Source organism: Rhinatrema bivittatum, chromosome 14 (assembly GCF_901001135.1).
Source record: "Rhinatrema bivittatum chromosome 14, aRhiBiv1.1, whole genome shotgun sequence".
Classification (NCBI taxonomy): Eukaryota; Metazoa; Chordata; class Amphibia; order Gymnophiona; family Rhinatrematidae; genus Rhinatrema; species Rhinatrema bivittatum.
In genome coordinates, this window is record NC_042628.1 from 51,368,006 (window position 1) to 51,388,029 (window position 20,024).

The window sequence follows — 20,024 nt, forward strand, 5'->3', positions numbered from 1 at the left end:
CAAATGTGTTCGGACAGCAGGATCCGCCATCTTGCCTAGGTGGTTATATACCTACCACCGTGGGCGGAGATAGTGACATCAAAGCATCGTGGGCGGAGACAGAGGATAATGACGTCAAAAACAGCTGACATATCGTGTCGGAAACGCTAAATGAGGGAAGACGCTAAATGAGGGAAGACCACTCGACAGAATCATTAAGACCAAGTGGGAATTGTGCCGACAATGTGTAGATACTACTTTGGCAAAGTCTGTCGGCTCATATGATGTCTATTTAGAAAATCATAAAGTTTCAGGGCACCATCCAGGTATACCTTACTTAGTTTTTTTATTTAATCATAAGCACCACCATCCACCTTATAATCCTTTTATTATTTTCTCAAAAACATTTTTTTGCTATTTTGTATTTATTAAAAAGTGTATTTATTAAAAAGTGTATTTATTCAAAAGTGTGAATCCACCAGGGCAGGAGTCTGAACTGTGACTGGTCCGTAGGTCACGGAGACTGGAAGAGAGAGCGGAGGAGAGAGCATATTGAGGCCTAAGAACAGTCCTCCTGCAGGTCTTAGGCCCGTCCGTTTTCTGGATGCATAGAGCATGTGGAGACGTCGTGGCTGGGCTGACCACAGTACATGCAAAGGCTGCGTGCCTCTTCCAAAGTCTTCTCTCTTTGGAAGTCAAACGTCCATTACCAAGTTGCATCGGTTCACCTTTATCAGCAGCAGGGATTACTGGAACCATCCGAGGTGCAGGTACAGCACTAGCCTGTTTCAACCCAGGTAACACCTTAGGCCGGAGTTCCTTCACCTTGTCCCGGAGCCGGTGATCAATCAGAGTGGCCAAGGCTACTAATTCGTCCAGCGAGTCAGGTGTTTCGCGAGCAGCCAGCTCGTCCTTTAAACGGTTATCCAAGCCTCTGAAGAAGAGAGTCTTGAGACATTTGGGGTCCCAGCAGAGTTCTGCCGCAAGAGTTTTGAACTCTCTGGCAAATTCAGCCAATGATCTGTTGCCGTGCTTCAATTCAATCAAAGCAGAACCGGCGACAGCAGTTCGGGCAGGGTAATCGAAAACGGATTTAAATAAGTCCATAAATCCTTCTGTCCTGCAAAATGGGGTCCTTGTGTTCCCACAAGGTAGATGCCCAAGACAAGGCCCTACCATCCAAGTAGGAAAGGATGTAGGTAGTCTTGGAGAGAGCCGTAGGAAATAAAGATGGCTGTAAAGTAAAATGCATGCAGCACTGGTTTAAAAAGCCCCGGGTCTTCTGGATTTCTCCGGAGAAACGGACTGGAGCCGCCAATGGTACAGCAGTCTTTAAAGTTACCTCCTATAACTGACGTTCATGGTTGGAAGCTGTGCCTTGAATCTTCTGTGTGTGTAGCTGATGTAACGCTGTAAATTTCTCCAAAGCGTCTTGCTGCTCCGAAATGCGCAGGGCCAGGCCCGGTATGGCCTGCAAGGCATTGAGTTGTGCCGGATGCATGGCGTTAGCAATCTGTTATTATTTGTGATAGTCGTGGGTGGATCCTTGGGCCGGTGGCAGATGACCACGCCCAAGGGGAAGATCCCAAGAGGGATCACCGGTCAGGCTCAGAGTTGGGAGACAGACACACACTAGTTCTTTTATTAAACTGTTTTAAAGAACCACCAGAGGTGGCAGTAGTGAGCTGGAAGAGCCCGGCTGGGCTGTAGTCCCTCAGGCACTGGAACAGCGATCCCAGGATGGCAGAGCTGTAGAGAAACTGAGAGAGTGAATAGGCAGACTATGCAGAGTTCAGGAACAGAACCCTTGGTGGTAACACTCACACAATAGTCTCTTGGAACAGCCCCGAAGCTGGAATGAAGTAGGCCCTCGAGGAGCGAGTTCCTGGTTCCAGGGAAAGCTCTGAGAGAGAGATGGTAACTCACTGGTGTTGTAGGCAGCGATGACTTCCTGGCAGAAGTTATTCGGTAGCAGATCCGGGAACGTGGGCCCTCAAGGAGCGAGTACCGGTTCCAGACTGCGACCTGAAAAGCAAGAGAGAAAGCGAGGCCTTCGAGGAGCAGGTACCCCTGATAAAGTCCGAGGAGGCAGAGTAGCAAGGTAAGCGGAGAGCGAATCCCATCCGCAGCGATACCTGGAGGCAGCTAGGTAGGAAACCCTTTGCTAACTTGATTAGCTAGCAGAACAAGAGACCTTAAATATCTGGTGAAGATGACGTCATCTCAGGGGGACGCCTCTGAGGTTCGTGCCACATCTGGTACTTGAGTCGGGGCCGCGCCGCGCACGCGCGCCCTTAGGCCTCAGGAAAAACATGGCGGAAAGCAGCGTCTAGCCAGTCCGGGAACGCCGGAAGAGATTGGCAAGATGACGCCGCGGCAGCCAAACTTCCATCGACCAAAGAGGGAGTCACCAAAGAGGTAAGGTGGGCGGAGTGGAGATGTCGGGCAGCGACGGTCGCAACAGGATCAGGGTAAGACGAGGCTTGGAGTTCCGAAATATGATGGGTGGAGCAGATAGATTCCTAAAAGGCTGCCTTTAGGGAAAGATCCTTAAGAGAAATGGGTTTCAATGGCTCAAAAGGTGGGAGCTGCTAGGTCCCGCAACGTGAGGTTAAGATTCCATTGAGGAACAAGAGACCTAAAAAGGAGGTTGCAGCTCCCTGAAGGAACCCATACACTTACAGATGGGCCACTATGGAAACATCACCCAGCCACCCTCTGTAACAAGAAATGACTGACACCTGCACCTTCAATGGCTATGCCCTTCCCAGACCTCCCTGGAGGAATGCTAAGATACATGGAATCATGGACTGATAGCAGGATTTCGAATAAGCTTTACGGAAAGACTCAAACAAAAGCCAGACTTGGATATAGGCCAGCAAGGTGCAGGTCTTTTGGGCCTTCAAAAAGGTAGAAATCACTGAAGACGAGTAGCCCTTTCGGCGCAATTGCTGCCACTCAAGAGCCAAGCCGTAAGAAAAAATGGATCCTGAATCAACAAAACCAGTGCCCCCGGAAGAAGTAATGGATGGTCCATATGTAGTCGCATCAGAACTGTGCACCAAGGCCTCCATGGCCAATTTGGTGAAACCAGAATGACCTGACTGCTTTCTACCTCTACTTGGAGAAGAACCCTGTCAATGAGCCTTAGTCTCTGGGGGAACTTTACATCTTTCTCCCAGAAAGATGTAAAGTTCCTCCAGAAACTAAGGCTGCACCAGGCATCATTGCTCCCAGTGCCCGATTCGCTCCTCTGGCTGAAAAAACGACAGACCTTATCATTTTGGTGAATCGCCATTAGGTCCATGCAAGGGAGGCCTCACCATCAAGTGATAGCTGGAAGGCCTCATGACTCAGTTCCCACTCCCCTGAATCCAGAAGAGTCCTATACTGCAAAGTGGGATGCAGACAACAGTAGAGGTTTCTCCTCTGCCCACAGGAGGAGTAGAGTCACCTCCTCTGATACTCCTTGACTTCTGGTGCCTTCTTGTCTATTCACATAAACCACTGCTGTTGCATTGTCAGAGAGAACTCGGACTGCCTTGCCTTTGAGAATGGGAAGAAAGTATAGAAATGCCAATCGGACTGCTCTGGTTTCCAATCTATTAATGGACCACATGGCCTACTCTGGAGACTAAAGACCCTGAGCCACTTGATGCTGAAAATGAGCCCCCCCCTCCAACTGGTCAGACTTGTGTCTGTTGTAACCAGAATCTAGGAGGGCATGGACAGACTGACCCCCCCCCCAAAAAACACAGGAGGTGCAATGGCACCAGCCACTAACAGAGAGACTTCCATACTGTCAGCAGTAGTGGAAGTCACACCCTGAACTCTTGTGACTGAGGAGATCAGTGGGACAGACGGAAGGGTTGCAGCAGACTCATATATGCTCTGGCCCATGAAAGCAGATCCAGCACTGCCGCATTTAATCCAAGAAGCTGCAAATAATCTCAAATTATCAGAACGCGCTAGACCATCAGTTTCCAGATTTGCAGAATCACCTTGCTCACCCTCTCTTTCATAAGAAACACCCGGCCTGGGGAAGTCACACAACCTTCCTAGAAGGCAGCATATCTAGGAGGCTCTCGGCTCTGCAAAATAAAATCCTCTGATCCAGTGCACACCTGCAGATAAGTGACCACTCTGAAAGTTGATATTGATAGCTAGAAGGTGGGGGATGACCATGAAGAAGAAATTAGTAGACACTGTTTTCCTACACTAAATCAGCAGCTGATGTTGGTAGCGAGGCTGGCATGGAAAGCGGTGAAGGCCATGATCCACTGGAAGTAGGCTTTGGGAGCTCTAAAGAAGATTTAATTGCAGCTAGTAAAGATATATCCACTAGGGCAGAATTCAGATCCTGGTTTTGTGACGTCCAGAAGGATATGCGAGTGATCAAAAGAGAAATTTTGGAAACGGTTGTTGACCTGTGTGAGAAGATGCGGTTGGACACGTGGAAAAGATTATTTGTAGGGTTCCTGTATGAATTTTGATGGCAGAACAAACCCTGTATAAAAAAAACAGAGGACTTGGAGAACCGATCCCAGTGTTTCAGAGGGGTACCAGAGACTCTAGACACTCTGGATTGTAAACAGGTGGCCAGAAGTATCAGTAAAGTTATACTATGTGAAGGAGAAAGTGGTGAGAATGTGAGTGAGATGGCTTTTGAGATAGAGGCATCCTTGCCGTACTCCCCGTTGGACCATATCATCTGCCGATTTAGAACCATTAGCTATAATATTTAAAATGGGTTCTTTATATAAAAGTGAAATGTATTTTACTATGTCCCCTTGAAAGCCAAATCTTTGAAGAACCAAAAACATGTAAGGCCAAGAAACCCGGTTTAAAAAAGGCTCAGAGTCTAAATTTACAGCTATGGCGGGAACTTGGTAAGTCCTGCAAAGGGTCATGGCTGTGATTAGCTTAATCATGTGGGAACCTGCCGTTCTGTCTTTTACAAAATTTGCTTGGCTTTTATAAATAAGTGAGGGGAATCTTAAACTCAGCCTATTGGCTAAGATCTTTGCTAGGATTTTTTTTTTTTTTTTAATTTTACATTTTTTATTGGCAATATCAAGTACATAAAGAACTTGGTATAACAGAATATCTGTGAGGGTCGAACAGTCTCAACATACAGTTCACGGCTAATATGCCAATCAAAAAACTCTTTTACCCCCATATATCCCATCCCCCCTCCCTCCCCCCATTTCTGTTTTGCATGTTGTGGCTGTTTTATGGCAAGAAACATACACCATTGTATACATACATCCAAGAAGAGCATGAATAAACTACATTACAACACCTCTACAACCAGTTTTGTGAGTTTTAATTATTAACTCTCTTATTCCCCCCTCCTCTCCCCTATAAGGTGGGCAACCACCATGTTGCAGTTAGAAGATCAATGAGTATTCTAATGATGTTGGGTATATATTCACATGTGCCTAAGCTGAGCTATGAGTGCCTCCATAAAGCCTGCCAATCTGGTGGCTTAGAAGGGTGGGTCTCCCACGCTGTCACGTGGGATCACTTCCCCTCGTCTCTCATAGTGCCGCTCCCTTCCAACCATATACTTAAGGGGTTCCAAATCTTGCATCTTGAGCCTTCATGGTTAGTGAGTGCAATCAGCTTATGAAGAGACCAGAGCTTTCCCAACCTTAAGGTAATGTTCTCCATAGTAGGTAGTTTATCAGTTCTCCACAGCCTGATAGCCGCAATCAATATGATTTGCTAGGATTTTTAAGTTACAGTTTAAGAAAGATATTGGTCTATAAGAAGAGGGAAGTAGAAAATACTTCCCTGGCTTAGCTAAAACTGTGATATAAGTATTATTAAACCCATCTGGGAAGGAATTCTTCTATAATGCATCATGATAGAATGTACTCAGAGATCCCACTAATTAAAATTTCAGTATTTTAAAATAATCGTATGGAAGCCCATCTGGACCAGGAGCCTTACCCATTTTGCTAAGGTTAATGACATTTAGGATTTCGGGGCCTGTATCAGTCTGTTCAAAAATTCTAAATGTGATTCTGTGAGTTTAGGTAGTTGAAAGTTGTCCAAAAATTTATTTTCCTCTCTTTGCCCACCAGGAACATCATCTGTATACAAGAATTCAAAGAAGGATCTGAGAGCTTCATAACCCTCAGATGTCTTAGACACTACTAAACCTTGCTTGGACCTCAGTTTTTCAATGAAGGTCTTCCCTCACCATGTTCTAACAGCATTGGCCAAGAAGCTCCCTGCTTTGTTTCCATATCTAAAGAAGCTATGCTCTGATAATTGGAGAGATCTTTATGCTCTCTGATGCAAACATGCATTCAGGCTCTCTAAAATAGCATGATATTCTGTCCTATGGTCAGCAGTTAATTTCCTAATTAATTTCTCTTTGGCAACTTCAATTTAGTCTCAAGTTGTAGAATGGTTTTATTAATGTGTTTATTTCATCCAATCATATATGCCATTATTTCCCCTCTTAATACCACTTTGATGGTTTTCCAAAACAAATGTGGATTGTCTAAATGTTGTTTGTTGTGAATCTCAAATTCCTTCTATTTATCCTGTAGAAAAGACTGGAAGTCTAAATCTTTCCTTAAATAATTCGGAAATGTCTACTTCATCTCCCGGTTACTTGAATTGAGAACTTCATATCTACCCAAATTTGAGAGTGGTCTGAATTTGTGGGGGAACCAATTTCTGCAGAAATCACATTAGAGAAACTCCCTTGAGCAACCAAAATATAATCTATGCCGGATAGTGAAGTGAGCGCTCTTGAGTCATGGGTGTAATCTCTCGCCTCTGGATGAAGAACCCTCCAGATATCTAGTAGCTTTAATTTGACACAAAAAAGCTACCCCTTTGTTCTTACTATTTCTCCGATATGGTGTACCTGAGGATTTATCTAGTTGGGATCATGCGGGAGATTAAAATCTCCGGTCAATATGAGGTGATCCTGTGAATTGAGTATCAATAATTTGAGTATCTGAGAGAAAAAATCCTGATCATAATCATTTGGGGCATAAAGATTACAAACAAAAAGCACCGTCCCGTTTGATTTACCAGTAATAAATATAAATCTACCCTTTGGGTCTTGAATAATTCTATCTACTAGCAAATATGGAGATTTGTTAACAAAAATAGCAACCCCTCCCTTTTTGCCAGTTGGAGCAGAAAAATAACTAGAACTCACCCATTCCCTTTTCAGTTTGGAGCTTTCCACATCTGACAGATTAGTTTCTTGTATACAGGCAATAGAAGCTCTATTTCTCTTTAACTGTTGTAGAACATTTTTCCTTTTTAAAGGAGATCTGAGCCCATTAACATTCCATGATATAATTCTAGTGATTTCACCCATTATTATAGAAAAAATAAATCAATACTAAGATAAATTGCCAAGTGAACATGTGAGACACCCAGCCTTGCCTCATATTCCTGTGCTTAACTTTTGAGAATTCACTCCAGCCCATATTTTGAGAATCCAGATCTGAATTGCTCCACTATTAGACTTATTTCCATTACCCAGCTTTACCGTTCCACCCCTACCTTCACCCAGCCTACTCTACCCCTCCCTATTTTTGCCAATCTCTTCTCTTAAGTATCCCCAAAACCTCCATATCTTAACTAAACACTCTTCATATTAAGAGCCGGAGACATGTTATCAATGACCTGGTGCCATCCCCCCACACACCCAAAATCAGACACATTAGTTCCCCTCAACTAGCAACTTGTAACTGTGGTTAATGCACAATAGACACCAGCACAGTTGCCTTTTTAAACCATTGGCAGTAACTAGTAAGAACAGGAAGCTTCTTTCTAAACAGGAGTCTTTTCTCTAGCCAAGACCTACATCGCAGGTTCAGTCCTTGTACAATGACCAGGAGAGCTGTTGCACACAATTTGAAAGATATCTCCCCCAAGCTTATTGCACCAGAGAAATTGAGGCGGGTAATAAGACCCACATTGCCCATTGTCCCTTCGCCAACAAATTCAGGTTCAACTGCCATTGCTGGAGTACAGTCATGTTCAAAAAAACCAGAATGCAATAAACCCGACACATTTTGCTGACAAAGTCTCTGTATGACTTGAAATAAGAGTCTAGAAGAAGTTATTAAATGAAGTACAGTGTCTTATATAGGCTGGAAACCACTATAAGGCCCATTTACTAGAGATGCTGCTGATCAAAACATTGAGACTTTCACTGTCAGGCCTATTCAGGCCATAATGAATGTCTTAGGACAACCTTCATCCATAAATATAACACAGTCAGTTCAGCCAAATAGTATCTACATATTTCTTGGCATCACTTACAAACTAGATCAGCTGTGGAGATCCGTCTTTCCAAACCTGTAATTTAGCTGAGAACTGCATTGAGAACCGGACTTGTTTTGCTATCAAACATATACGTATACAGATAGGCCCAAATTCCCTCCACTTGGCAGATATCTAAGATGAGAAATCTTGAAAAAACTTTAGAGAGAGGAATATTGAGTAAGAAAAGGGAAGTAATTATCCCCTTGTACAGGTCCTTGGTGAGGCCTCACCTGGAGTACTGTGTTCAGTTCTGGAGACCGTATCTCCAAAGAGACAGAGACAAGATGGAGGCGGTCCAGAGAAGGGCGATCAAGAAAAGTGGATGGTCTTCATTCAAATGACTTATGAGGAGAGACTGAAGAACGAAATATGTACACCCTGGAGGAAAGGAGGAGCAGATGGTGATATGATACAGACTTTCCAGATACTTGAAGGTTTTAATGATCCAAAGACAACGGCAAACCTTTTCCGTCGGAACAAAATAAGCAGAACAGGGGTCACGAGTTGAAGCTCCAGGGAGGAAGACTCAGAAGCAATGTCAGGGAGTATTTCTTCACGGAGAGTGTGGTGGATGCCTGGAATGCCCTTCCGGAGGAAGTGGTGAAGACCAGAACTGTGAAGGACTTCAAAGGGGCCTGGGATAAACACTGTGGATCCACAAAGTCTAAAGGACGTGAATGAAGAGTGGGTGGCTCGCGGGAATGACGGCTACTGCCTGGAGATAATAACCTTATTTCAATAAAAACACACACGGTTAATGCGACTCCAACATTGCTCCAAGCTTCAACGGCTAAGAGGAAATGTGGAAAAAAGGATTTGCATTCAAAAATAGCAGGGAGTAGCTGCTTGTTACGGCAGTTACTACCCCAAACCAAATAAGCCTGATACTTCACTTTCCAACAGCATAGCTCTTGCTTTCAACAGCAGGGGGAGAAAGACTGATACTTCACGCATATCCAGCATAGCTCTCTGCTTCAACGGCAGGGAGAAGAAAAGTCTGATACTTCCACTTTTCAATGCATATCCAGGCATAACTCTCTGTTCAACGGCAGGGGGAATGAAGAAAAGTGGATCTATATACAGACAACAACCAAACAATGACTGAATTACATAGTCTGGGTAACAAATAAGCATGGGTGTAGCTTGCTAATTGCAGCAGGATTACTACCCCTAACTAATTAAGCTAGATATTCATTTAGATTGCAGTTCCAACACTGCTCTCTACCATTAATGGTGGGGGTGGAAGGGAAATAGAACCAAAAGGTTACTAAGAACCAAGACTAACAAATAAGTATGAGAAAAAATAAAAGTGCGAAGCTTGCTGGGCCAGACTGGATGGGCCGTTTTGGTCTTCTTCTGCCGTCATTTCTATGTTATCGTATTCCCGTTCCGGCTGTTTCCTTGAAGCTCGCCAAATTAGCTGCCTGTGCTCCCAGTTCAAAATCTTGGTGATGACCATGCCGAGGCCTCTGATCTCCAGGTCTTCTCTGCCCCATCCTGTGTGCCCGTCTTCAACAATTAGCATTTCTTCAAGTGAGGAAGGCCAAGAACATCTGGACGCCACTGGTGAGAATATCCGGCTAGTTTCTGTTCCCTCTAATTCCTCCAGAAAACCGAGGAAAGCATAGTTTCTCCCTCCACAATCTATTTTTCTAGTTCGTCTAGTGGAAATACAAGAAGGAAAACGAATTTCTCTAGTTTATGCACTCTGTTAGTTACTGCTAATGAGTTCCATCCTCCACCAGTGCAATTCGGTTTTCCAGTGTGTCTTATCTGGGGACATATTCAGCAGTGAGGATTTTATTTCTGAAATCTGGCCCAAGATTTCTTCCAATTTGTTTTTTATTACTTCGGTTACTGCCAACTTGATAGCACTCACCATTGCCTCATCGATAGCAGGACTTGGCCAGGCTATCCATTGCAAGATTGCCATTTTGCTGTCGCCAGAACTGACTTTTTTTTTTCTTTTAACAGCTTTTGTTGGCATTTCCTAGGAGGATTTTGTCATGTATTTGTCAGTATTAATATAGACAATAATCCCATGCAATTTTAAGAGGGGTTGGAAGGGTGGATGTATAAGATATTAAATAGAAAGCATGATGGCACCAGGAGCCCATAAGACAGAGATCCTCCCAGGTTCACTGCATCACGTGGTTTCCCCCAATGCAATGTTAATATAAATGTTACTGACACACTAAATTATCTTAGAACGATTAGAAGATGAAGAAACAGGATTTTCCTGCTCTGCTTTGCAATATTAAAAAATACAGTAGTCAAAGACATTAAACATTAATCTAAACCATTTGAAGTGACTGGACACCCAAGCTCTGAACTTGAACTTGATTTGAATTGAATTTGCTTTAATCCATAGACTGAATGGATTTATATTACAAAGTACTTTCAACAGATCCGTATTGGAAAGCACAAGAGTAAAAAGCCAGGATCCATACCTCATCCATTAAAGTGTACCCATCACTAGGCCAAAGAAACAGGCCAAGTGTACCCCATCACTAGGCCAAGAAACAGCCTCAGAAGCCTAGAATATTAAACTGTTTAATTGTTCCTGCAATGATACAACCTACATCCTTGCATCCAGCTTAAAGCTACAGAGACCTGACCATTGGATTCACGCCAAAGACATTTGCTCTGCTTACTGAAGGTACAGACGAGGCCTGGGAGTAGACTGTCAACTCTGACTATTTTTGCTTGCAGCTTTGGAACAAGCAAATCTGCAATGTTCTTTTAAGCATACAATAGTGAACACTGAACCCAGATAAGGCATGCCTGAATCCCACTGAATGGGCTTCTCAAGTCCTGCAGTGGATAGGTCTTTAAATTCCTCATCTGCTGAATACTCCAATTCTACTGGAAAGGGTCCATCGAGCTCCTGCAACAAACAAATGCTTGCACCCTGATAACGACTGTTTTCCTGCACAAGATGTGGCTAAGCACCACCCTTAATCATTCTAATTCACGTCATCACAACAATGTCTATTCCAGGAAGAAAAGTCCATCTAACAATACAACCTATGGATCTGCTGCTGAATGCTCCTCTGACCAACAGGTGGCACCGTGGACTGCTAGGACTATCTATTTCATTCATTCTAGCTTGGTGCTCCTCGCTTTCACTTGACAAGCCATCTTGTTTCCTGTACAAATTTGTATTTATACAGAAATAGTCTCCTTAACCAACTGCCAGAGCTTGGTCCTACTTCAGTCCTCTTACTCCACTCCTGCATCTGAAGACTTCACTTACTCTTACAACTTGCATTCTGTTTTGGTTTCTTCTGAGGCTTTTAATTCCCTGGTATGTTCCAGTTTCATTGTTCAGTTCCAGGCTTCTTCTAACATTCATCATCTCTTGGGTCCAAGAATCATCAACTGCCTCGAAACTTCATTGATTTTGCTGAATACACTTCATCCAAACATGATTGCCAAGCCTATGCTGATCTTGCCCAATCTGCATCTTAACCCAGTCAAGAGCCAAACAAATTGTTACTGTAAAAATGTTTTCCTAAATAGACACTGTTACATCAAAGAAAGCTAACATTCAAATTATAAGAAAACTAAGGAAATATTGTTTATATGAAGTTTGAAGAATAATTATATTTGGTAGAAAATAGATATGACAACATATGATCCTTTCTTATCATTAAAAAATGTGTTGTACATGTAGATAATTGTAGATATTATAATTAGAACATAGGCCATGCCGACCTATTGAGTGCATGACCTAAGATGTGTGTTGCTGAATAAGATGCCAGAAATGATGTAGAACTGAAAAAACTCTGTTGAAAAAATCCTCCAAATTGCCAGAATAGAAAATATAGATGGGCTCGAATAGAACTCATCAGAACTAAGATGGGAAGGACCATGGCATCTTGCCTTCTGCTGATTCCACATTAAGATGGGGTGGGGTGCAAGGGGACAGACAGAAAATGGCTGGCCATCTCTGCAGCTCCAGTTGAAGACTGTTCTGTAGGCCCACCTGCAGCCTCACCAGCCTCTCGAGTATCAAAAAAGAGAGAAGCTAAGTTCACCCTTGAAGCAATCGCCTGAGAGTACTCCCCTTGGGATTTCCTCCATTCACATGCATACTAAACACAATGGCCCTTTCTACATTACTGTGTGACGAACATAACAGGCGCCATATAGGGTGTTGTCATCCTGCCCCCACAGAACCACTCCTCTGCAAACACTGCCAGAAATGGACTTGGCCTTCTTGTCCTGCTTTTCTTTTTTTTTTGCAAGGATCAACAGGAGGAAGGGAAAGAGGAAGGAGGGGCAGAGGATCTTCTCCTCAGCAAACTTCAAAACTGGCCCTAAAGTAACCAGCCAAGTCTCCCTTTTAAAAAAAAAAACAACAAAAAACCAAAACAGGAGAAATCTTCCCCACTTCAAAACTCTACCCTAGTCCTCTCCAGGAACTGAGAGCTGTCCAAGGGTCTTGCACTGCTGTCCATAACCAGTGGCCTGGTTCAAGGTTGAGATCCACTGTTGATCCGCTGTACCACCAGTTCCTACTATCTACTGGAGGCAGAAAGCAAAATTGCTTACCTTGTAATAGGTGTTATCCCAGGACAGCAGGATGTAGTCCTCACATATGGGTGACATCATCGATGGAGCCCCTTCCCACTGGAAAACTGCTGTCAAAGTTTCTAGAAACCTTCGACTGGCACACTGAGCCTACTGAGCATGCCCAGCATGCCATGATCTGCAGTCACAGGGGTTCTCCCTTCAGTCTTGTTTGTAGCAATAAAAGTACGATGCGAAAAAATAAAATAAGAAAACCTTATCGGACCCAACTCCATGGGGTGGGCGGGTGGGGTTTCGTGAGGACTACATCCTGCTGTCCCTGGGATAACACCTATTATAAGGTAAGCAATTTTGCTTTATCCAGGACAAGGCAGGATGATAGTCCTCACATATGGGTGATTAGCAAGCTACAGGCTGAGTCATTCTTGTATTGGATCAACAGCATACAACTTGTGCAACTGCACAAACAACTGGTGTCTGTTGGAAAAAGTGAGGAAGCCTGAATCACAGCAGGTTGGATTGTAGAAGTTATTGGGATTATACTGGAAATAAGTTCTTTAAGACAGATTGTCCAAAGGCCTGAATCTTGTCGTCCTTCCTTGTCCAAACAGTAGTGAGCTGCAAGGTGTGAAGAAGAAGTCCAAGTTGCAGCTTGCAAATGTCTGCAATAGGTATTGAACGATAGTGGTGCTTATGGAAGTTGACATAGCTCTAACTGAGTGCGCCTTTACTCGTCCCTGGAGAGAAAAGGGCCTCTGCTTTTTCATAGCAGAATTCGATACAGTCTGCTAACCAGTTGGAGAGGACTTTGTTTTCCCACTGCAACTCCTGGCTTGTTTTTCTCAAAGAAACAAAGAGTTGGGTGGCTTTCCTATGGGCTGCAGTGCAGTCGAGGTGGTAAAAGCGAGTGCACGTTTACAGTCCAAGGTGTGCCAGACTGTCTCACCCTTGTGAGAGTGAGGCCTTGGATAATGAAAGTGGGTAAAACTATGGATTGATTAAGGTGGAAAAATCTGTTACTACCTTAGGCAGAAATTTAGGGGTGAGTGCGCGTAGTACCACTCGGCCGTGCAGGAACCTTGTGTAGGGTGAGTATGTAACTAGTGCTTGTAACTCACTACCCTTCTAGCCGATGTAATGGCTACTAGGAAAAGTACTTTCCATGTAAGAAATTTTATGTCACAGGAATGCAAAGGCTCAAACGGGGATCGCATGAGTCGTGCAAGTACTACATTAAGGTCTCATTCAGTAACTGGTGGTCGAATGGGAGGCTTCAGCTGAAGTAAGCCTCTCATAAATCGACTTACTAGGGGGGTTGTGTTGATATTGGGGCATCCCTTATGTGTTTGTGGTATGCTGCAATGGCACTCAGGTGTACACATACAGAGGTCTGGAGGCCAGACTCTGAAAGATGCCATAGATAAACTAGTAAAGATGGAGTGGTAGAGGAGAAGAAAGGGTCAATACCTTTTTGAGTGTACCACTTGGAACGGTAAGATTTACGTGTGGAAGGCTTTCGTGAAGCTACAAGAACCTGAGAGACTTGCATTGAAAGATTGAGTGGTTGTAGGATCAAGCTTTCAACATCCATGCTGTTAAGGCAAGAGTTTGGAGGTTTGGATGGCGTAACCTGCCTTGATTTTGAGTTACAAGAGTGAGTGCTATGCCCAGGCGAATTGGTTCTCTGATGGAGAGATCGAGAAGTATGGGAAACCATACTTGTCGAGGCCAGTACGGGGCTATGAGGATCATTGACCCTTTGTCCTGCTGTAGTTTCACGAGAGTTTTGGCTATGAGCGGTATCGGAGGATACGCATATAGAAGCCCTGTGTTCCAGAGGCAAGCAAAAGCGTCCCTGGGGAACAATTCTCGATGGCTGTGGAGGGAGCAGAATTTTTCTACTTTGTGGTTCATCTTGGACGCAAAGAGGTCAATGGTTGGGCGACCCCAGCGTTGAAAAATTTTGCTCGCTACACAGGGATCCAGAGACCATTCGTTGGGATGGAAACGTCGACTGAGACTGTCCACTAGGACATTTTGTATGCCTGCTAGGTAAGTGGCCCTGAGACTCATGGAGTGTGCTAGGGCCCAGGCCCAAATCTTCCTGCTTCCTGACAACAGGAGCTAGAAGCCTGTACCTCCCTGTTTGTTTATGTACCACATTGCGACTGTGTTGTCAGTTTGTATCAATACAGTCTTGTGTGAGAGGCAGTCCTTGAAGGCAATAAAGGGCATATCTGATTGCTCGAAGTTCTAAAAAATTTATTTGACCAATTTTTTTCGAGCGGAGTCCATGTACCTTGATTCTGTAGGTTGTTGACATGGGCTCCCCATCCCAAGTTGGATGCATCTGTGGTTAGAGTTACTTGGGGAGTTGGCTGTTGGAACAGAACCCGGTCCGCAAAGCCGATTTGGTTGGTCCACCATTTGAAGTGAGAGTCGTAATTGGTTGTCTACTCAAATCAAGGTCGACATAGGCTGAAGAGCTTTGTTAGGCCATTGAGACTTCAGGGTCCACTGAGTCCTCTCATGGCTAACTTTGCCATAGGTGTTACATGAACTATGGAAGCCATATGGCCAAGTAAGGTCAGGAATTGATGAGCAGAGGCGAAGTTGCAGGTGCTCAAGACGTTTGCAAGATTTGCTAGATTGTTTGCACGGTCACTTGGAGGAAAAGCTTTTGCGACTGTGGTGTCGAGGTCTGCTCTGATGAAAGTAAGAAATTGAGACGGGCTCAAATGTGATTTCTGATAAATGATTAGAAACTCCAGGGAATGCAAAAGAGATATGGTGGTCCGCAAGGCAGCGAGAGCTCCTTGTTTGGATGGATTCCTGATGAGCCAGTTGTCTTAGATGTGCAGCCGCAACTGCTAGGCATTTTGTGAACACTCGAGGTGCTGAGGCTAGTCCGAATTGAAGGACTTGGTATTGGAAATGTCTTTTTCCAGCTACGAATCGTAGGTACTTTCGATGTTGTGGGGAAATGGGGGTGTGAGCGTAAGCTTCTTGAAGATCCAGAGAACAGAGCCAATCCCCTCGTTGCAATAGTGGAAGAATGGGTTCCCAGGGAACCATGCAAATTTTTCTTTTGAAGAAATTTGTTGAGATTGCGGAGGTCTAGGATGGGTCGAAGACTGCCTGTTTTCTTTGGAATTAGGAAATAACGGGAGTAGAACCCCCTGCCGTGTTGAGACCGGGGAACGGCTTTGATAGCCCTGGTAGTCAGCAGGGTAGAAAGTTCTGATTGCAGTTGAGATGTTATGATGCTGTGTGACCACAGAGGAATGGGTGGAGACTCCGGGGGTAACTTTTTAAATTTTAAAAGGTATCCCCTGTTCAGGATAGCTAACACCCACTGATCTGTGGTGAGGCTCAATTGTTGTTGGAAGTAGTGGAGCCGACCTCCAACAGGCAGGTTGAGTTGAGGATTGTTGAAAAGGCTGCTGTTCTCTGGTATGGATTTCAAAAAACAAATGCTGGTCCTGTTTGTGGGGGTGGCTGAGTTTTAGCCTGCTTTGGTTGACGTGAACGTCCTCTCTGGGATTGACGGAAAGGGCGTGTAGAGGAAGTAGGCGGATAGTATCTGCGAGGCCGATAGAAGGGCCTTCTAGTGTCATGTCCTGCAGGCTTACGTACGGAGGATGGTTGGTCCGATGGCAGCTTAGACAGTTGGCGGAGAGTCTCGTGATGATCTTTAAGTAAAGAGACAGTAGCTTGAATTTTCTCCCTGAAGAGATTGTCTCCTGTACATGGGAGGTCCACGAGTCTCTCTTGGACTTCCATTCTAAGATCTGAGGCCTTCAGCCAACCCCATCTCCATGCACTAATACCTGTAGCTGATAGATGGGCCGATGTTTCAAAAGTGTCATATGTGGCCCTTACTTCATGTTTCCCTGACTCTAGCCCTTTGTCAATGAGAGCGTTGAGTGATGTTTGTTGTTGTTGGGGAAGGGTATCCGCTATATCCTGTACTTGCTTCCATAAGTTCCTTTGATACTGTGTCATATATAACTGATATGCAGCTATATGGGACACAAGCATGGATCTTTGGAATATTTTCCTCCCTAAAGTATCCAGAAATCTATGTTCTTTTCCTAGAGGAGCAGATGAATGTGGTTTCTGCTTTCTTGCTTTTTTCTGGGCAGACTCAACAACAAAGGAATGATATGGCAATTGTGGGTTTTGAAAACCTGGTGTATGTTGAACCAGGTATGTTGCGTCCGTTCTCCTATTGACAGCAGGCACAGAGCAGGGATGCTCCCATAGGCGATGCTGAAGCTCTAAAAGGACTTCATGGATAGGTATCGCCATGACGTCTTTCGGTGCATCTATAAACTGTAGTAGTTTAAAAGTCTTATGTCTGGTATCTTCCTCAGCCAGCAATTCAAAAGGGTATCAGCCATTTCCTTTATGAAATGTTGAAAAGACAGGTCCTCTGGTGGGGATTTATTCCTTTCCTCTGGTGGAGAAGGTTCAGATGCGAGGTCATCAGTACAAGTGTCAGTTTCAGTATTAACATCCTCCCAAGGATTGGGCTGAGGCTGGAAATGGGATCCAGATGGAAGAGGATATTGTTTCATCGGAGTAGATTTCAATGGTTGTGTTGGAATTTGTTTTGGCATTGATGGAGGCAGAAAAGGCATCGATGGGAACCTAAGGGTATCAATGGCATCGATGGGAACAGACGATCGGAATCCCCCGATGGACCAGGTAGTGGAGGCATCGATGGACCAGGGAATGGCATCGAGGACATCGATGGAAAGCGGGGTTTTTGTAAGCCGATGGTCCTGGAGTGTGATTAGAGTCATTGCCATCATCTTCAGATGAGCCTGGTATGGGTATTGCTGGAGCTGTTGGTAGTTGCTTCGGTATGGACAGTGCCGATGGAGGCATTGGGGAACCCGTCGATGGTATCGGTGCTGATGCTGGAAGAGCACCGAGTAAGGCATTGATCCTTGTCAGGAGAGGAGCAAATATGGCCGGTTCCGGTGCCGATGGAGGCATCGGCGTTGATGGAAGTTTGAATTTTTTTGCCAAGCTTTGGTGACTGCTTGTTGAATCATCGATGTCACTTCTTCCCTGGAAACTGGGACTGGGTCCTCTATCACAGGAGAAGGTAAGACTGGCGCTGCTGGCATTTCCACAGCAGAGTGTGGTGGCACAGCCTCTGACACCGTCACTGGTGGAGAGCACCTCAGTGCCTCAGGTACAAAGGGGCATGGTAGCTCTTGTACCCGGACCCGCTTTTCATCGGTTTGAGATCCCTAGAAGTCGACTGCGGACACCGATGTTCCGAAGGAACAGAATCGGAACGGTACCGATGGCATCTTTTCTCTCAACGAGTCTTTACGAAGAGGACGCTATAGAAGATCCGGATGGGGTTGGTGACGGGACGGTTATCTGTCTTCTTTTTACCTCTATGTTTTTCAACAGAGGAAGGCGTTATCTTCGGTGATGATGCTGAAGATGATGATGGATCTTTTTGAAAAGTTCCTCCATTTTATCCAGTCGGGCATGCCTGCCTTTCGGTGTCATCTGGGCATAGGTGGAACATGTGCGGTCATCATGACCTGATCCCAGGCAGAGAACACAAATCTCATGTGGGTCCTGTAATCGACATTGTCTGAGGAACAATTTGGACATCTTTTAAAACTGGTGGCCATTACTGAAAACTTTAGGCCGGGGTAATGGTCGATGGTTCCATTCCGGATATGAAAAGAGGTATCCTGAATCAATGGAAAAAAGACTCCAAAGAGTACTCACTGAACGGGGTGTTGAAGGGAGACCCGAGAGGGAATTTTTCTGACAGAAAACTTGTTATTATCAGCAATATTCCATGAGGAAAAAACAGTGAGAAATCTCACAGAGCTCCTTCAACGCGAGGCTAAAAGCAGCGCGGAAAAAAAGAGACTGAAGGGAGACCCCTGTGGCTGCAGGGATCATGGCATGCTGGGCATGCTCAGTAGGCTCAGTGTGCCAGTCAAAAGTTTCTAGAAACTTTGACAGAAGTTTTCCGTGAGAAGGCTCCATCGATGATGTCACCCATATGTGAGGACTATCATCCTGCTTGTCCTGGGACAAAATACTGGTATCTTTCTGGGCTGTATTGTCAATGATGGCATGCATGGAAAACAGTGTTCTCTGTCTCCATCTGCTGGTAGGGGGAAACAATCTACCTGTGTATGACTGGACTGGTGTAGCAGGATGTGATGGAAAAGACCAATTGACCCATTCAGTTTGCCCCATTATTCCCTGTCCATCCTGATATGAATATATCCTGTCAGAGTAACAGTTTGTAAGGTATCACTACTTATCAAGAACAGATTTTGTCATTTACCTCCTTTGTGCTCTACCAACTTGAGTAAATGAGCATGCACGATCCTATATTTAGTTCACATCCCATGCCTCTTCCCTCCCATGTTTAACCACAAATCTTTGTAATAATCTAAATAATTACCAATACTAGCATTACTGTTGCCCAAACATCAGGCCTTCTATGTCCCCTGAATCACAGAAACAGAGAGTGTGTGTGTGTGGGTGGGGGGGAGGGGAGGGAGTGGGGAAGAGTGAACTCATGCTTACTTGGTGCACCTCCCCTCCAGCAAAAAGTATCCATGCAAGCAGCTCTCGCACTTATCCCCAAAACTATTGTTCTGACAGTTTACACATATTGCAGTGTCTTCAGGCGGTCCCTCCGGCACCCAGTTAGGAATCTAAGAGAGATCAAAGTTAAGAATCAAGAAATAGAAACTAGGCCAACATTAAATCCTAAACACGAACTTATAATCTTAACCCTAAAAAAGAGAGCTTACTTCTTAACTGATAATTTCCTTCTCTCTAGGACAGGCAGGCCAGTTCACACAAGTGGGTTATGCACTCCAACCAGAAAATAGAGACAGAGATCACTGACTTGCTGATGTCACCTCACATAGTCCTGCACAGACATCAGCATGCCAGTATTTCTGCAAAAGCCAATTGTGGACAACTGATAAAACTGAAACTTTAACAGTCATTTAGAATGTTTTTTTCTTTTCACTTCCAGAACAGGTAGCACTGGACTCAGAAATGAAAATACAGGAATGATAGTAGGAAAACCTACCCTCCAGAAGGCAGTTACTTATCAGGTTGTGCCACCATGAAGGAGAAAAAGCAGACTGGTTTTGCGAAATTTGTTAGCAACCTTAAGATAGCGCAACAGATGA

The 20,024-nt window shown here is 44.5% G+C and overlaps 1 protein-coding gene across 1 annotated transcript in view; it reads right to left on the minus strand.

Moving 5' to 3' along the window:
* MEGF8 (multiple EGF like domains 8) overlaps positions 1 to 20,024 on the minus strand; it is a 295,542-nt gene that overhangs the window by 14,963 nt on the left and 260,555 nt on the right. Inside the window, 1 exon segment of the mRNA XM_029577448.1 lies at positions 19,405 to 19,535. Within this exon segment, the coding sequence (XP_029433308.1) occupies positions 19,405 to 19,535 (131 nt within the window).